The 17,663-nt window shown below is 40.6% G+C and overlaps 1 protein-coding gene and 1 long non-coding RNA gene across 2 annotated transcripts in view; both read left to right on the plus strand.

Annotated features, from left to right (window-relative positions):
- Positions 1–17,663, plus strand: part of gpia (glucose-6-phosphate isomerase a) — a 30,618-nt gene extending 12,955 nt beyond the window's left edge. The window contains exons 13-18 of the mRNA XM_075470818.1: positions 16,107–16,236; positions 16,357–16,433; positions 16,513–16,641; positions 16,734–16,809; positions 17,086–17,152; positions 17,327–17,663. Coding sequence (XP_075326933.1) covers positions 16,107–16,236; positions 16,357–16,433; positions 16,513–16,641; positions 16,734–16,809; positions 17,086–17,152; positions 17,327–17,450 — 603 coding nt within the window. The 3' untranslated portion in view covers positions 17,451–17,663. The remainder of the gene's footprint in view (positions 1–16,106; positions 16,237–16,356; positions 16,434–16,512; positions 16,642–16,733; positions 16,810–17,085; positions 17,153–17,326) is intronic.
- LOC142384842 (uncharacterized) lies at positions 12,126–14,589 on the plus strand. Its single transcript, XR_012770119.1, has 3 exons — positions 12,126–12,214; positions 12,902–13,003; positions 14,395–14,589. It is a non-coding gene; the product is annotated as an uncharacterized LOC142384842 (long non-coding RNA).

The following is a 17,663-nucleotide window of genomic DNA, read 5'->3' on the forward strand; positions in this document are numbered from 1 at the left end:
TGATGGCTGTGGGCAGGAAAGATCTCCTGTAGCGGTCCGTTTTACAGGCAATTTGAAGAAGCTTTTGATTGATAAGACTCTGTTTTCCAAGAACAGTCTCATGGAAAGGATGTTCAGAGTTGTCCATAATTTTCCTGATTTTATGCAAAATCCTTCTTTGCTTTATCATCTCCAGAGGTTCCACAGTCGTCCCCAGAACAGAACCAGCCTTATTTATCAGGCTGTTGAGTCTTTTCAGGTCCCTGGTTCTGATGCTGCTGCCCCAACAGATGACGGCAGAGGAGATGACGCTCCAAACCAGTGTTTCCCAACGCTGGTCCTCAAGGCACACTGCCCTGCATGTTTTCCATGTTTCCCTGCTCCAGTACACCTGATTCAAAAAAACTGGGTCAGGTCTTAAAGCTCTCCAGAATGCTGAGGACGACCCATTCATTTGAATCAGGTGTGCTGGAGCAGGGAAACATGGAAAACATGCAGGGCAGTGTGCCTTGAGGACCAGGGTTGGGAAACACTGCTCTAAACAACAGACTTATAGAAGACATGCAACATCTTGCTGCAAACCTTGAAGGACCTTAGCTTCCTCAAGAAGTACAGTCTACTCTGTCCTTTCTTGTAGATGCTTCACTGTTGTGTCTCCAGTCCAGTCTATTGTCCAGATGAACACCGAGGTATTTATATTCCTCAACCACCTCCACTTCTTCTCCCCTAATGGAAACAGGGTTTGATCTGACGCAGTTTCTCCTGAAATCTACAATCATCTCCTTGGTTTTGTTAACATTCAAGATGAGATGATTGTTTCCACACCATGACACAAAAAAATGCCTGTGACAGAGGTCTCCATGAGTGTAATTCTCTATTACAACCATGGAGTAATAGAGAATTATAAAAATAAAAAGCATTGATTTAAATAATACTTAAAGTGCAAAAATATTATGAATAATGATGTTGAAGCATAAAACTGTAAAGATTGATATTTTGTCCTTATCCCCAGGTAATACTTCTACTCTGCATACACACAGATTGTCAGGTAGTCCATAGTCTAGATTGTTTATAGGCAGGTACATCAAACAACCTTTTTCTGCAACTGTTGTGTTTACTATTTGACAGCAGTTTCCAGAAGAAGGAAAAGTTTATAAAGGATTTAAGCTACCTCATTAGGGTAAAAATAATAACAACAAATACCAATCACAAAGTGTCTCCAGAAGTGATCAAAAGTAGTCACTTGCCTGATAAACATTGCTGGGGGAGATACCATGTGACTGCTGTCTCCTAATAAAAGCAAAATGTATAATAATAATTTATATATATATATATATTGGATCAAAGTAACAAAATATTACTCAAATAAATTTGTTTTCTTGTTCCTGAATAAATCAAACCTAATGCTCTTTAGAAACAAAAAATTATTTTAGTTTTGTCATACCCCTCCTCTTCTATCAATGTGGTACAGTCCGACCAGGTGCAAGCCCTTACGCCTTAATTGAACATGTTTCATTCTTTGCCTGGATGAAGAGGTAAGACCCATATAAAACCCTTTACACATTTAGGTACATGTTTTTATGTAATTATGCAGAATGATGTAGGTTACTTGATGTTTGGATACTTTAAGCATCTGATTTAAACAGTTTAGCTAGTTATTAGCAAGCATGCTAATCAGTGTACCAGAGTTGAAAGGGAAGTTTAGTGAGGTCATAATGTGAGGTTCTGTGACCATCCTCTGGCAATGCATGAAAAAGTGCCTTCATCCATGATTCTAGGTCAGATCAAAAGTTATTTTTTGGAGATGGCGACGGGCGCCATTTTGAATTTGGCTCTCTAGCAAAAAATGCTGGGATTTTTGGGACGGACATTTTCTAAAGGGTCCATAGAGGTCAAATCAATCATCAAAACATTGTTGCCAGAGGATGGTCACAGAACCTCAAATTATGACCCGACTAGTTCACTCACTCCAGGATTAGAAAGGAGGCATGAAATCTCTGTCAAAGTCAACTCTATTTGGTCATTTTCTGTGATTGTCAGTGTGCAATATTCTTTCACAGGCACAAATTGTCCTGGATAGCAATCTTTAAGATAAAGATAATTTTTTTATTTGAAGGTTTTGAGAACCTGTCAATAGAAAGGGAGAGATGTGATACTGTTTACTTCATTCATAAAACATTTTCACATACAATAACATTCAATCATATTGTACACAGTAATGTGTTGTTGCTCAAGTTATCAACATATGATCTTTGCAGGAGATGGCAGCAACAAGGCCACAGAGAGCAAAAAGAAATCCCAAACATGATGCCAGTTATTATTGTTCATTAGGTGAAGATAAGGAAGGATTTGATGTTAAATATATCAATTCATTTAAAGGTGAGTTTATTATGCAAAGGTTTATTACACAAAGATTGTTTTTTTTTTTTTTTTTTTTTAAACTATTTTTGAACTGCAGTTTAGGAGCATAGATCATGTTCTATGATCATTATGATCAGAACATCCTCCTTATTCCAAAGAAGACAACTGCTCAAAATAGAAGCTATTATGTTGGATTTTTTTTTTTTTTTGGTAGATAATTGTATATCTAGATAGACTGAAAAAGTTAATCTCAATTGCTACTATTTGACAACTCCGCTCATTGTTTAAAGTGTATTATTCTACTTTGTTCATGTGTACCTTCAGGTCGGGGTGTGTTCAGCTGCCGGCACTTTCAAAAAGGAGATTTCCTTATTGAATACAGAGGGGAAGTCATAAGTAGAAAGGAACAACAAAACCGATTGAAAGTTTACCATGATGCACTTAAGGTTTTTATGTTTGAGTTCCAGTTCAATGGACAACAGTTATGGTATGTACTGTTTTGAGATGTTTTTTCCCCTTATTTTGTATCGAAACACAGAGATGCAAACATTTTCTGCTTCATCATCAGCAAAAGTATTTTCAGTTATGAAACACAGTGCCAGATGCATATTTTATGTTGGTGGAATAATATTCTTCTGACATGCTAACACTAAATATGTAAAAATCCTTTCCCTTACATGGTATAATAATTCTTATTGCATACTTGATATTTCAGTGTTGATGCTGCCAGAGAGGATGGATCATTAGGGAGACTGGTAAATGACGATGAGGGGAACCCAAATAGCAAAATGAAAGTTACAAGAGTGGATGGGAGACCCCATCTCTGTTTATTTGCACGCAAAGATATTGGTCCAGGGGAAGAAATCACGTATAATTACGGTGATTCTGACTGGCCATGGAGAAGCAAGGTATTTAGAAGTGTAACAATACTGTCACAAGTTATTCTACCAGCTGATTTTGCAGAAAGATTTATTCAGATTACACTATTTCAACTTGATGAGATCTATTCAAAATGTTACTCACATGTAAATAGATTTATGCTGGCCCCATATTTTTAAATAATAACTAGAATGTGATGTATTTTGGAGTGTAAAGACACAGGTCCCGTGTAATACTCAACATGTTAGGTGCAGGAATTGGGAGGGCTTAGTGTTGAAAATACAATTACAAAAGAATGAAAGTTACATTAAGGGACGCACAGACACACAGGTCCAGTGTAATACTCAACATGTTAGCTGCAGGAATAAGCAGGACTGAGTTTTGTACATGAGGAACAAACTCACATCCAGTGATTGTTCTTTACATTTCAGGTCTCCAAAGAAATGCCGTGTCAGGCTGCTGATGAGGATGCATCCAGATTCTTTTCAAGTCACTCAGCAGAGGTAATTGTCATCGTCATAACCTATTTATTTTCTAAAATAAATATATGTCAATGATATTCAGTTCTATTCAGACACACAGGTCCTGTGTAATACTCAACATATTAGCTGCAGGAATAAGCAGGACTGAATTTTGTACATGAGGAACAAACTCACATCCACTGATTGTTCTTTATATTTCAGGTCTCCAAAGAAATGCCGTGTCAGGCTGCTGATGAGGATGCATCCAGATTCTTTTCAAGCAACTCAGCAGAGGTAATTGTCATCTTCATAACTTATTTATTTTCTAAAATTAATATATGACAATATATTCAGTTCTATTCAGACACACAGATACTGTGTAATACTCAACATGTTAGTTGCAGGAATTTGGAGGACTTAGTGTTGAAAATACAATTACAAAAGAATGAAAGTTACATTAAGGGACGCACAGACACACAGGTCCTGTGTAATACTCAAGAAGTTAGGTGCAGGAATAAGCAGGACTGAGTTTTGTACATGAGGAACAAACTCACATCCAGTGATTGTTCTTTACATTTCAGTTCTCCAAAGAAATGCCGTGTCAGGCTGCTGATGAGGATGCATCCAGATTCTTTTCAAGCAACTCAGCAGAGGTAATTGTCATCTTCATAACTTATTTATTTTCTAAAATTAATATATGACAATATATTCAGTTCTATTCAGACACACAGATACTGTGTAATACTCAACATGTTAGTTGCAGGAATTTGGAGGACTTAGTGTTGAAAATACAATTACAAAAGAATGAAAGTTACATTAAGGGACGCACAGACACACAGGTCCTGTGTAATACTCAACATGTTAGCTGCAGGAATAAGCAGGACTGAGTTTTGTACATGAGGAACAAACTCACATCCAGTGATTGTTCTTTACATTTCAGGTCTCCAAAAAAATGTCGTGTCAGGCTGCTGATGAGGATGCATCCAGATTCTTTTCAAGTCACTCAGCAGAGGTAATTGTCATCTTCATAACCTATTTATTTTCTAAAATAAATATATGACAATGATATTCAGTTCTATTCAGACACACAGATACTCTGTAATACTCAACATGTTAGGTACACGAATTTGGAGGACTTAGTGTTGAAAATACAAGTACAAAAGAATGAAAGTTACATTAAGGGACGCACAGACACACAGGTCCTGTGTAATACTCAACATGTTAGGTGCAGGAATAAGCAGGACTGAGTTTTGTACATGAGGAACAAACTCACATCCACTGATTGTTCTTTACATTTCAGGTCTCCAAAGAAATGCCATGTCAGGCTGCTGATGAGGATGCATCTAGATTCTTTTCAAGCAACTCAGCAGAGGTAATTGTCATCTTCAATTACCTATTTATTTTCTAAAATAAATAGATGACAATGATATTCAGTTCTATTCAGACACACAGATACTGTGTAATACTCAACATGTTAGGTGCAGGAATAAGCAGGACTGAATTTTGTACATGAGGAACAAACTCACATCCAGTGATTGTTCTTTACATTTCAGGTCTCCAAAGAAATGTCGTGTCAGGCTGCTGATGAGGATGCATCCAGATCCTTTTCAAGCAACTCAGCAGAGGTAATTGTCATCTTCAATGACCTATTTATTTTCTAAAATAAATATATGTCAATGATATTCAGTTCTATTCAGACACACAGATACTGTGTAATACTCAACATGTTAGGTGCAGGAATTTGGAGGACTTAGTGTTGAAAATACAATTACAAAAGAATGAAAGTTACATTAAGGGATGCACAGACACACAGGTCCTGTGTAATACTCAACATTTTAGGTGCAGGAATAAGCAGGACTGAGTTTTGTACATGAGGAACAAACTCACATCCACTGATTGTTCTTTACATTTCAGGTCTCCAAAGAAATGCCGTGTCAGGCTGCTGATGAGGATGCATCGAGATTCTTTTCAAGCAACTCAACAGAGGTAATTGTCATCTTCAATTACCTATTTATTTTCTAAAATAAATATATGTCAATGATATTCAGTTCTATTCAGACACACAGATACTCTGTAATACTCAACATGTTAGTTGCAGGAATTTGAAGGACTTAGTGTTGAAAACACAATTACAAAAGAATGAAAGTTACATTAAGGGACGCACAGACACACAGGTCCTGTGTAATACTCAACATGTTAGGTGCAGGAATAAGCAGGACTGAGTTTTGTACATGAGGAACAAACTCACATCCAGTGATTGTTCTTTACATTTCAGGTCTCCAAAGAAATGCCGTGTCAGGCTGCTGATGAGGATGCATCGAGATTCTTTTCAAGCAACTCAGCAGAGGTAATTGTCATCTTCAATGACCGATTTATTTTCTAAAATAAATATATGTCAATGATATTCAGTTCTATTCAGACACACAGATACTGTGTAATACTCAACATGTTAGTTGCAGGAATTTTGAGGGCTTAGTGTTGAAAACACAATTACAAAAGAATGAAAGTTACATTAAAGGGATAGTTCGGGATATTTGACATGAATCTGTATGGCATCACCATAACCAGTGTCGTGCATTCAAACTGACTTACCCCTGACAGTGTCCTGTGAGCCGAGTTCTTGTCCAGTGTTGGTCAAGGCGAAAGTAGTCCGGCTTGTTTGCTGGGGTCAAGAAATTAGCGCGTTTTTCTTCCCAAAACAGTACGTGTGCTAAAGAGTGATTTATTTCATCACAAAAACTAAAGCCGGCAAAAGTCACTCCTCGTTATCACTTGGGCCCTACTGTCTCTCATTGTGTATCAGTGCGCACGTCATTCTGACCGCGAGCTGTGCGCACGAGTCTTTCTGTTCTTTGGCAGTGCTCAACACTGTCTTACTCTGCAGACAACTGGCCATCGGGTCCAGCTGGTCTGGGACGCCTCTTCCAGTTGATCTTGGGAACATGGAAAAAAGTTCTCAAGACGCCTGCATTCAGGAGTGCAGGGAAGTCACCGTTATTTGTGATGCAGGCAGCAGCTGTCCCGCGGCCGCCGACATCCTCATCTATGGAAAGGTTTTGTATCTGGGGCATAACTAAATCCCACTCGTGGCAGCAGTAACATTCCACCTCTGTCTGCATTACTTCGCACTTCAAACAAGTGCACCAGGATTTGTCGGCCACCCTGGGTATCGCAGCTCCAGCACTGGCTCCAGCTTCTGTTTCCATCACTTTTCTGTCCACCCTCTCTCTTTCTGCCTGATCTAAGTCCATTTGGCGATCTTCCTCCTCAGTATAAACGGGTTCATAAAGATACCCCCTTGGCTCTGAACGGAAGTCAATATGTTCCTCGTCGCTCTCGTAGTCAGACATCTTCCCGAGCAGTAAACAAAGTGAATCGACTCGTGCGCACAGCTCGCGGTCAGAATGACGTGCGCACTGATACACAACGAGAGACAGTAGGGCCCAAGTGATAACGAGGAGTGACTTTTGCCGGCTTTAGTTTTTGTGATGAAATAAATCACTCTTTAGCACACGTACTGTTTTGGGAAGAAAAACGCGCTAATTTCTTGACCCCAGCAAACAAGCCGGACTACTTTCGCCTTGACCAACACTGGACAAGAACTCGGCTCACAGGACACTGTCGGGGGTAAGTCAGTTTGAATGCACGACACTGGTTATGGTGATGCCATACAGATTCATGTCAAATATCCCGAACTATCCCTTTAAGGAACGCACAGACACACAGGTTTTGTGTAATACTCAACATATTAGGTGCAGGAATAAGCAGGACTGAGTTTTGTACATGAGGAACAAACTCACATCCAGTGATTGTTCTTTACATTTCAGGTCTCCAAAGAAATGCCGTGTCAGGCTGCTGATGAGGATGCATCGAGATTCTTTTCAAGCAACTCAGCAGAGGTAATTGTCATCTTCATAACCTATTTATTTTCTAAAATAAATATATGACAATGATATTCAGTTCTATTCAGACACACAGATACTGAGTAATACTCAACATGTTAGTTGCAGGAATTTGGAGGACTTAGTGTTGAAAATACAATTACAAAAGAATGAAAGTTACATTAAGGGACGCACAGACACACAGGTCCTGTGTAATACTCAACATGTTAGGTGCAGAAATAAGCAGGACTGAGTTTTGTACATGAGGAACAAACTCACATCCAGTGATTGTTCTTTACATTTCAGGTCTCCAAAGAAATGCCGTGTCAGGCTGCTGATGAGGATGCATCCAGATTCTTTTCAAGTCACTCAGCAGAGGTAATTGTCATCTTCATAACCTATTTATTTTCTAAAATAAATATATGACAATGATATTCAGTTCTATTCAGACACACAGATACTCTGTAATACTCAACATGTTAGGTACACGAATTTGGAGGACTTAGTGTTGAAAATACAAGTACAAAAGAATGAAAGTTACATTAAGGGACGCACAGACACACAGGTCCTGTGTAATACTCAACATGTTAGGTGCAGGAATAAGCAGGACTGAGTTTTGTACATGAGGAACAAACTCACATCCAGTGATTGTTCTTTACATTTCAGGTCTCCAAAGAAATGCCGTGTCAGGCTGCTGATGAGGATGCATCCAGATTCTTTTCAAGCAACTCAGCAGAGGTAATTGTCATCTTCAATTACCTATTTATTTTCTAAAATAAATATATGTCAATGATATTCAGTTCTATTCAGACACACAGGTCTTGTGTAATACTCAACATGTTAGCTGCAGGAATAAGCAGGACTGAATTTTGTACATGAGGAACAAACTCACATCCACTGATTGTTCTTTACATTTCAGGTCTCCAAAGAAATGCCGTGTCAGGCTGCTGATGAGGATGCATCCAGATTCTTTTCAAGTCACTCAGCAGAGGTAATTGTCATCTTCATAACCTATTTATTTTCTAAAATAAATATATGACAATGATATTCAGTTCTATTCAGACACACAGATACTCTGTAATACTCAACATGTTAGGTACACGAATTTGGAGGACTTAGTGTTGAAAATACAATTACAAAAGAATGAAAGTTACATTAAGGGACGCACAGACACACAGGTCCTGTGTAATACTCAACATGTTAGGTGCAGGAATAAGCAGGACTGAGTTTTGTACATGAGGAACAAACTCACATCCAGTGATTGTTCTTTACATTTCAGGTCTCCAAAGAAATGCCGTGTCAGGCTGCTGATGAGGATGCATCCAGATTCTTTTCAAGCAACTCACCAGAGGTAATTGTCATCTTCAATTACCTATTTATTTTCTAAAATAAATAGATGTCAATGATAATCAATTCTATTCAGACACACAGATACTGTGTAATACTCAACATGTTAGTTGCAGGAATTTGGAGGACTTAGTGTTGAAAATACAATTACAAAAGAATGAAAGTTGCATTTAGAAGTGTGCAGACACACAGGTCCTGTGTAATACTCAACTGGACAGGTTCATACCAATTTACATTATTTTTTATTTACAATCATAGACTCATTCAGTGTTCATCCCTCATTTTTAGCTCTCAATAGAGATGCCGTGTCAGGCTGCTGATTTGTTCCCATGCAGATCTTTTTCAGGCAACTCACCTGAGGTAATTTTCATCTCTAACAACTTCTTTACTTTTGCTTTTTTAAATATTAACTCATAAGAATTTAATTCAGGTGTGTATAGATTCACAGGTTTTGTGTAATCTGAATTTTACATGGCAACAATAAATGTTTTTTTAATCATTATCAGGTCTGTACAGAACATAGTTCCAGTGAGGTGGCATCATCAGAAGAGGAGTATGTTCCTGATTCTACAGATGGTTCAAACACCTCGTCAGATGACATATCAGAGCCTTTAAAAATTGTTCACAGACAAGTCCAGGATTGCGAGGTGTCCACCAGCAAGTCTGCTTACAAAAAAAAAAGACACCACCAAGAAAGAGAGTCCATTTCTGAAGCTGGAGAATCTGAAGATATGATCACAAGTCAGCTTGAAGAATCAGAATCTGCCAAAGCAAGAATTGCTGATGATGGTGCTGATTCTAGAGTTGAACATATCTCAAACGCGTCATCCTTGCTAAAAAATAAAACATACTGCTACATTTGTGGAAAAGCACAGACAAAGTTCACACGCCACTTAAAAACTCATGAGAAAACACATGCAGATGTGGCTCGAGTTTTAAGTCTTCCCAAGAGGTCCAAACAGCGAATGAAAATGCTAATGAAGCTTCGCAACAAGGGAAACCATAGTCATAACTCAGAGGTCTTTGCAAGTGGAGTTGGGTCCCTAAAATTAAGACGCACATCTAAGAAAAACTACAATGCAAAACAATACATTCACTGCATTTACTGTCAGGCATTATATCTCAGACGAGATCTGTGGCGACATGTTCGACACTGTTCTTTAAAACCAGTAGAAGCCACTTCGGAGATTGGAAGAAAAAAAGTTTTGTCTTTGGCATCTATGAATGAGTCAGCTCTGTGTCAGCAGATCTCACCAGGTGTTTGGAACATGTTAGCTGTTATGAAAGATGATGAAATAACTTCTACTGTGCGAAGTGACTTCTCTATTCTTCAGCTGGCCCAATCATTCTTTAACAAACATGGACAGGATCCCACCAAATATGACTACATGCGTCAGAGACTCAGAGAATGTGGAAGACTTCTGCTCATGCTTCGCAAGGAATTCTCAATACATACTCTTGAGGATGCTGTGAGACCAACAAATTTTGATGTGGTTATCAAAGCGGTCAAGAAAGTCTCTGGTTATGATGAGGAAAAGCACTGCTATCGCACTCCAAGCCTTGCTCTAAAGTTAGGTCACTCATTACAGAAAGTCAGTGATATTTTACATTGCAGAGCACTTATGGCACAAGACAGTACACTGATAAAGTCAACCCAGAGTTTCAAAACTCTCTATGCTACAAAGTGGTCTGAACTCATCTCTCACACCGCTTTAACTACGTTGAACGAGCGGCATTTTAACAAGCCCTCCACTCTGCCTTTCACAGAAGATGTTCAACGTCTTCACAGACATCTGGAGAAGACTACAGAAGAAGCAATGAAGGACTTGGAAGACCATAGTTCACCAAAATCATATAGTGATCTTTGTAAAGCCACCATGGCAAATATTATACTTTTTAACAGGAGAAGAGGGGGAGAAATTTCAAAGATGACGATGAATGGCTTTCTGGAGAGAGACACAAGTCCCCTGCATAAGGACGTCGCATTTGGATTGACAGAATTTGAACTTCACCTTTGTCAACACTTCAGTCGTGTTGAATTAAGGGGTAAAAGAGGCAGGAAGGTTGCAGTGTTACTTTCGCCAGATATGGTGAATGCCATAACACGCCTAATAGAAAAGAGAAAAGACTGTGGTGTTCTGGCAGAAAACCTGTTCCTGTTTGCCAGACCTCATTGTCTGACTCCCTACAGAGGACAGGACTGTTTGAGGCTTTATGCTAGTGAATGTGGGGCTGAAAACCCTGAGCTCCTCAGATCAACGCTATTACGCAAACATGTTGCAACTTTGTCTCAGATCTTGAACCTCAAGAATCATGAGTTGGACCAAGTTGCTAACTTCCTTGGCCACGATATTCACGTTCATCGTGAATATTACAGACTTCCTGAGGCTACTACCCAGCTGGCCAAGATATCCAAACTGCTGCTTGCCATGGAGAAAGGGTCCCTCAGAAGTCTTCAAGGCAAAACACTTGACGAGATTGAAATTGAAGGTAATGCCATTTAAAGTTGGTTACTGGAAAAATTACACCTGTTTCTAGCAAATGTACAGTAGCAAATGGAACATATTGTGCATAGGCCATTTATAGCACTTAAACCTCATAATTCATTAAGGCAATATAATTTATTTTACTAGACAACCTAGAGTTGACTGATTCAGATGCTGAGAGTGAGGTTGATGCTGACCGCGAGGTTGATGCTGACCACGAGGTTGATGAAGGAAATCTCACACATCCACAGACTGGTAAGTACAGTGTGATATATATCTCACATGTCTAATGTTAAACTTTATTACAGATTTTGCAGAAATGAAAAGAACAAAGGAATCTGTTGAGTAACGTAAAATGTATTTATTGTCACCAGATGGTTAGACTTTTAATAGTTTAGTTACATGCCATGTTGTCTTCCTAATCAATTCCAGATAGCAATTGAGCGCTCATGCAAATAGACTTCCATTGTTGGTTTGCATTCTACATGTGGGCCTCCAAATCTGGTTTATTCTGTGAAAGTGTGCGTTTATACAAACTTGACTACACGTGCCAAATAAAATTCAGTCCCAAGGAATTAAAATATCTGTGGCAAAACCAAATAACCATAAGATAGCTTATTATTATTATTATTATTATTATTATTAGGAGAGTAAACATTACCTTTTGCCCATGGCAAGTTCCCCAAACTTGCTCTGTAATACGTCTACTCATCTTTTTATGTATGTAATGAATTATATTATATCACAGGTTCTGCAGGACCATTGATGGTTGGGCAACCTGTAGAGGAACCTCCAGGCATGTCTGCGCCATTATCGCAAGGTTAGCCTCTATCCTCAGTCTACTAAGATGGCACCTTTTTTGAGTGCTTTCAGGCTATGAAATAATGCACAGTGGATTCAGACCTTCAATTGTTTCAATTTTGTTACCTAGGAGAAACATTTAGTTTCTTTATATTCGGTACTGAAGAAAAAAATTATTCTTTGAATTACGAATATGTCAATGTCAGCTTTACTTACATAGCACATATAAAAGCCTATGGCCAACCTAAGTGCTTTACAGTCACCAACAATAAGAAACAAACAGTAAAATAAGACAGATAACAGATCCAGTTGGGGTGGCTGCTCACGCAAAAGCCCAGGTGGACAGATGGGTCTTGAGACACATTTTAAAAATTGGGAGGCTATTCGCAGACCACACAGAGAGGGCCAATGCGTTCCACAGCATAGAAGTTGTGTGAGGTAGGATTTATATCCCCTCACTAACAAGGAACAGTGATGCAACCTCTTAACAAGTAGTTTAATCATTATCAGGTCTGTAGTTTTGAGATCTTTGTAGCATTGGGCATATCACACATCCATGTGTCACCATGAACAACAAGTCTAAACTGTAAATCTTTCATGATCAAGAGAATAAATTCATTGTTTAGCCATTAGTTGCTTAACCCCATAAAGGAGCATCTTGGACTTTTTTTTGTTTGTTTTTTAATCTTTTCTTTCTTAATTTCAGCACAAAGTAAACACAGAGATGCTAAGGGGAAAGAACACAACAGAAAACTAAAGAAGAAGGACAAAGAGCCCAGCAGAAAAAAGAACACGGATAAACATTCTGGTAAATGCTACCACACGTACAGAAAAGTCACTAAACACCAAATAACTTAAGCACAAAAGCACAACTGAAGCATGGTCAAAAGAAATTATCCCCACTACCCAAATGCAATATGGTGACCATTCTCGTCTTTCTGCAGGATACTGTGAGCCAACATTTTAGCCTATATATCTGGCTTAAAGTACCACACACATACCATGTAAAACTGAACCTTGTATTAAAATTATACATTTTCACACTGTCAATATTCAGATGCTAGAAAATTGATGTAATTTAGTGATCATTAATAGAACTAATGTTTATACTACTTTCTCTATGGCTATTTTAATCTGTAATGCGTTCACATGGTTATATATTTTCAAAACGGCAAAGCACCAAAAAACTGTAATAAGCCACGCAATGGGAATATCCATCCATCCATCCATTATCTTCCGCTTATCTGGGGATCGGGTCGCGGGGGCAGCAGCTTTAGCAGAGAGACCCAGACGTCCCTGTCCCCAGCCACTTCCTCCAGCTCTTCTGGGGGGACCCCGAGGCGTTCCCAGGCCAGCCGAGAAACATATTCTCTCCAACGTGTCCGGGGTCTTCCCCGGGGTCGCCTCCCAGTGGGACGGGCCCGGAACACCTCACCGGGAGGCGTCCAGAAGGCATCCTAACCAGATGCCCGAGCCACCTCATCTGACTCCTCTCGATGCGGAGGAGCAGCGGTTCTACTCCGAGCCCCTCCCGGATGACCGAGCTTCTCACCCTATCTCTAAGGGAGAGCCCAGACACCCTGCGGAAGAAACTCATTTCGGCCGCTTGTATTCGCGATTTCGTTCTTTCGCAATGGGAATATATATTTTAATTTGGTTATTAAGTTAGATTTAGTAAACCAGGGTTCTCAACTTTGTGCTTTTCCTGATGCTGCACCTGTAGAGAAACATATTTTGGTGGAGTCAGTAAGTTGGGGCTGACTGGGATCTCCTTCACTGGGAAACAAGTCTAGGGACCAGAAAGTCTCTTTTGGCTTTGGATGGTTCTTCACAAGCTGCTGAGGCCTGTTCGTCAAACAAATACTATTTTTAAATTCTGTAAATGCCTTTTCTTCAGAATTCAATCATATAATCAACCACACTTGCCAAGCAAATGTCAATAGCAGAATAAGTTGTTTGGCATTGGTAGAATTTTATTTTCATCTGTGCAACCCACATTCTCATTTCTGTTGCTTGTTCTTCTAATGTATGTTCTTTATGAATGCACATTTTAAAAGGGGAATAAACGGGCATTATATCAGTACATAATTTTTAGCCAAGAAACATTATTACAAATAATATACCAAACACAAATGTCCTTATTTAAAAAATGTTTAAAGTGGAGTTGGTTTTCATTAATGATTTATTTGTCTTTTCTAGTATCGCTGGAAAGTGTGAGGAGAGCAAAAAAGAATCCATGGTCTCCCATGGAGGTTGCCGCGGTCATGAGACATTTTGGCGAACACATCAAAAAAGGAAGACTGGCCACTATGATTGAATGCCAGCAATGCAAGAAGGCTGAAGATCCTGCTCTGGCTGGACGATCAATCCAAAACATAAGAGATTTTGTAAGGAATCGGGGCGTAACTTTGAAAAGAAAAGAAAATCCTGGATAGAATATGATGATGATATTACTGGTGGACAATTTAAATATTTCATATTGTTTGGTGCGAATTGGTTACTGTACTTTTCAGTTTTATTTCTACTGTGAGACAATAAGTAAGTTCATCTTATTCACTCAATTTGTTTAATCTGTTTACTGATTTAAAGGGATATGCCACCCCCAGGCCACATTAAGTGTATCCCCGCATTCCCGCATAAATAAGTGTGTGGGAGCGTTTTCCTGGCGACCCAGGCATTGTCCGAATCTCACAGCACTGACCACTGCTTGGTTGCGCGTAATACATACATGTATGTATTACATATTTCACCCAACGTGAATTAATTTACTTGATTTACCTTCTAATTACTGTGTGAGTGGTTTACTTTCACATCGAGTGCAAATGACTCGGTTTGGGAACTAGTTTCCGGTGCGGAAAACACAGCCGAAGCACACTCCCCGCTACGTCATTGGGAATCCCCACCCCCGACTTCCTCAAACAAACCAGCGTGAAGCAGCCGGGGGGGGGGGTTCCCAATGACGTAGTTTGGAGTGTGCTTCGGCTGTGTTTTCCGCACCGGAAACTAGTTCCCAAACCGACATGAGCAAACCAAACCTTCCGTGTAGATTTACACAGTCATTTGCACTCGATGTGAAAGTACACCACTCACACAGTAATTAGAAGGTAAATCAAGTATATTAATTCACGTTGGGCGAAATATTTCGATTGTCGACGCTGGCGACGCTAGCATGTATGTATTACGCGCAACCAAGCAGTGGTCAGTGCTGTGAGATTCGGACAATGCCTGGGTCGCCAGGAAAACGCTCCCACACACTTATTTATGTCTCGGGAATGCGGGGATACACTTAATTTGGCCTGGGGGTGGCGTATCCCTTTAACAGACATGTATAATTTAATTTTGCTATTCATAAGTTTTCCTTTATGTTCACAAATAGGTTATTTTAACAGTTATTTCTGTTTAGTCATTCCATGAATCCATGTTTGGGCTTTTTAATGCATGGAAATTTCATGTTCGTGTACGTGTATGGCCATTGTCCTGACAAATAAAGTTGGCCCTGGCAATTACTGTTTAAGTCATGGGTGGAGCTAAGTACCTCATTAGTGTTTGTCCTCTTAATACAGGATAACGTCAGGTTCTTGTACTTTGAGTTCTGATGTGTTTATTTAAACTTTGAAGTGAGATTTGTGTTGTAAAGCTCAAACCAATTTTTTTAAGATTTACTACATCTTCCAAGCATAAGTGGAAAGAGGTGTCCGTTTAGTGTTGCAAAAAAATGGTTTGAAAAAATGGTCCTTCTAATCCAGCAAAACCAGTATGTGTGTGTGTGTGTGTGTGTGTGTGTGTGTGTAACACCTTGGTGTGTGTGTGTGTGTGTAACACCTTGGTGTGTGTGTGTGTGTGTGTGTGTGTGTGTGTGTAACACCTCGGTGTGTGTGTGTGTGTAACACCTCGGTGTGTTTGGTCTCCAGGGCGACATGGAGTCTAACGGGAAGTACATCACCAAGGACGGCAGCCGTGTGAACTACCACACCGGACCAATCGTGTGGGGGGAGCCGGGGACCAACGGGCAGCACGCCTTCTACCAGCTCATCCACCAAGGTGCTGTCACAGTTCCCCTGGTTACCCTGGTTACCCTGGTTAGCCTGGTTACCCTGGTTACCCTGGTTAGCCTGGTTAACCTGGTTAACCTCTTTATCTGACTCGTTCTTCACTCCTCAGGCACTCGTATGATTCCTGCTGACTTCCTCATTCCTGCTCAGTCCCAGCATCCAATCAGGGACAACCTGCACCACAAGGTGAGCCTCGGACACTTCCTGTAAAGCACAGGTGTGCCACAGAAACATTCTTATTCAGAGCTCACTGACTGTGTTGCAGATCCTGGTGGCCAACTTCCTGGCTCAGACTGAAGCTCTCATGAAGGGAAAGACTTCGGAGGAAGCTCGGAAAGAGCTGGAAGCTGCCGGCATGTCGGGAGACGCTCTGGAGAAGCTGCTGCCGCACAAAGTAACAGAACCCGCCAGATGTTGAGCAGATTCCTGCCAGCTGTTGTTGAACTTCCTTCAGATGAACATCTGTTTTGATTCTTTCCTTCAAAGGTTTTCGAAGGGAACAAGCCGAGCAACTCTATCGTGTTCAAGAAGCTGAGCCCGTTTGTGCTCGGAGCTCTGATCGGTGAGTCAGCGACCCGTCTCCTGCTGGTTCTGGTTCTGTCCCAAACCTGATGGCCAGCTCAGAAACGGTTTTTAAAAGGACAGAAAAACAGGAATCGGGGACGAGCTGCCTGCGTCATTAGTGAATATGAAGAAGTGTCCAAGAAAAGTTTAGATATTCAGCTGAATTATTACTGGAGCTCGTTGTTACCGGGCAGAAGCCAAGAACTTAGATCCAGTATCAGCCTCAGAATGTGTGGGACAGATGTGTTGGTCATGTGACCCGTCTGTTTTTCAGCCATGTACGAGCACAAGATCTTCGTGCAGGGCGTGATGTGGAACATCAACAGCTACGACCAGTGGGGGTGAGTAACCGCCGGTTACACCAGGTTAACAAGCCGGTTACACCGTGTTAACGAGCCGGTTACACCGTGTTAACGAGCCGGTTACACCGGGTTAACGAGCCTTCATTAACCGGCTCTTCATCAGTCTTCAGTTGCAGGAAGTCACATGATCATGTTCCTCTCCCCCCCCCTCAGGGTGGAACTGGGGAAGCAGCTGGCGAAGGCGATCGAGCCGGAGCTGAAGGACGCCTCGGAGGTCTCCTCCCACGACGCCTCCACCAACGGCCTCATCAGCTTCCTGAAGAAAAACTTTGCATAAGCCCCGCCCTCTTGCCGCTCTCCATTCTGATTGGCTGTTGTTGTCTGCGCCGTGTGATCGAGCACTTCCTGTCTGACTTACAGAGTCTTCACGTGTTGTTTCAGTGTGCGCCTGTAGTTGGCGACCCTCCATTCCAGGCCCCGCCCCCACCATAAGCCCCGCCTCCATGCACCCCTCCGCTGTGTCTTTCAAAATAAAGTCGTTTGTCACCGA

The sequence above is a fragment of the Odontesthes bonariensis genome, chromosome 7 (genome assembly GCF_027942865.1).
Source record: "Odontesthes bonariensis isolate fOdoBon6 chromosome 7, fOdoBon6.hap1, whole genome shotgun sequence".
Taxonomy (NCBI): Eukaryota; Metazoa; Chordata; class Actinopteri; order Atheriniformes; family Atherinopsidae; genus Odontesthes; species Odontesthes bonariensis.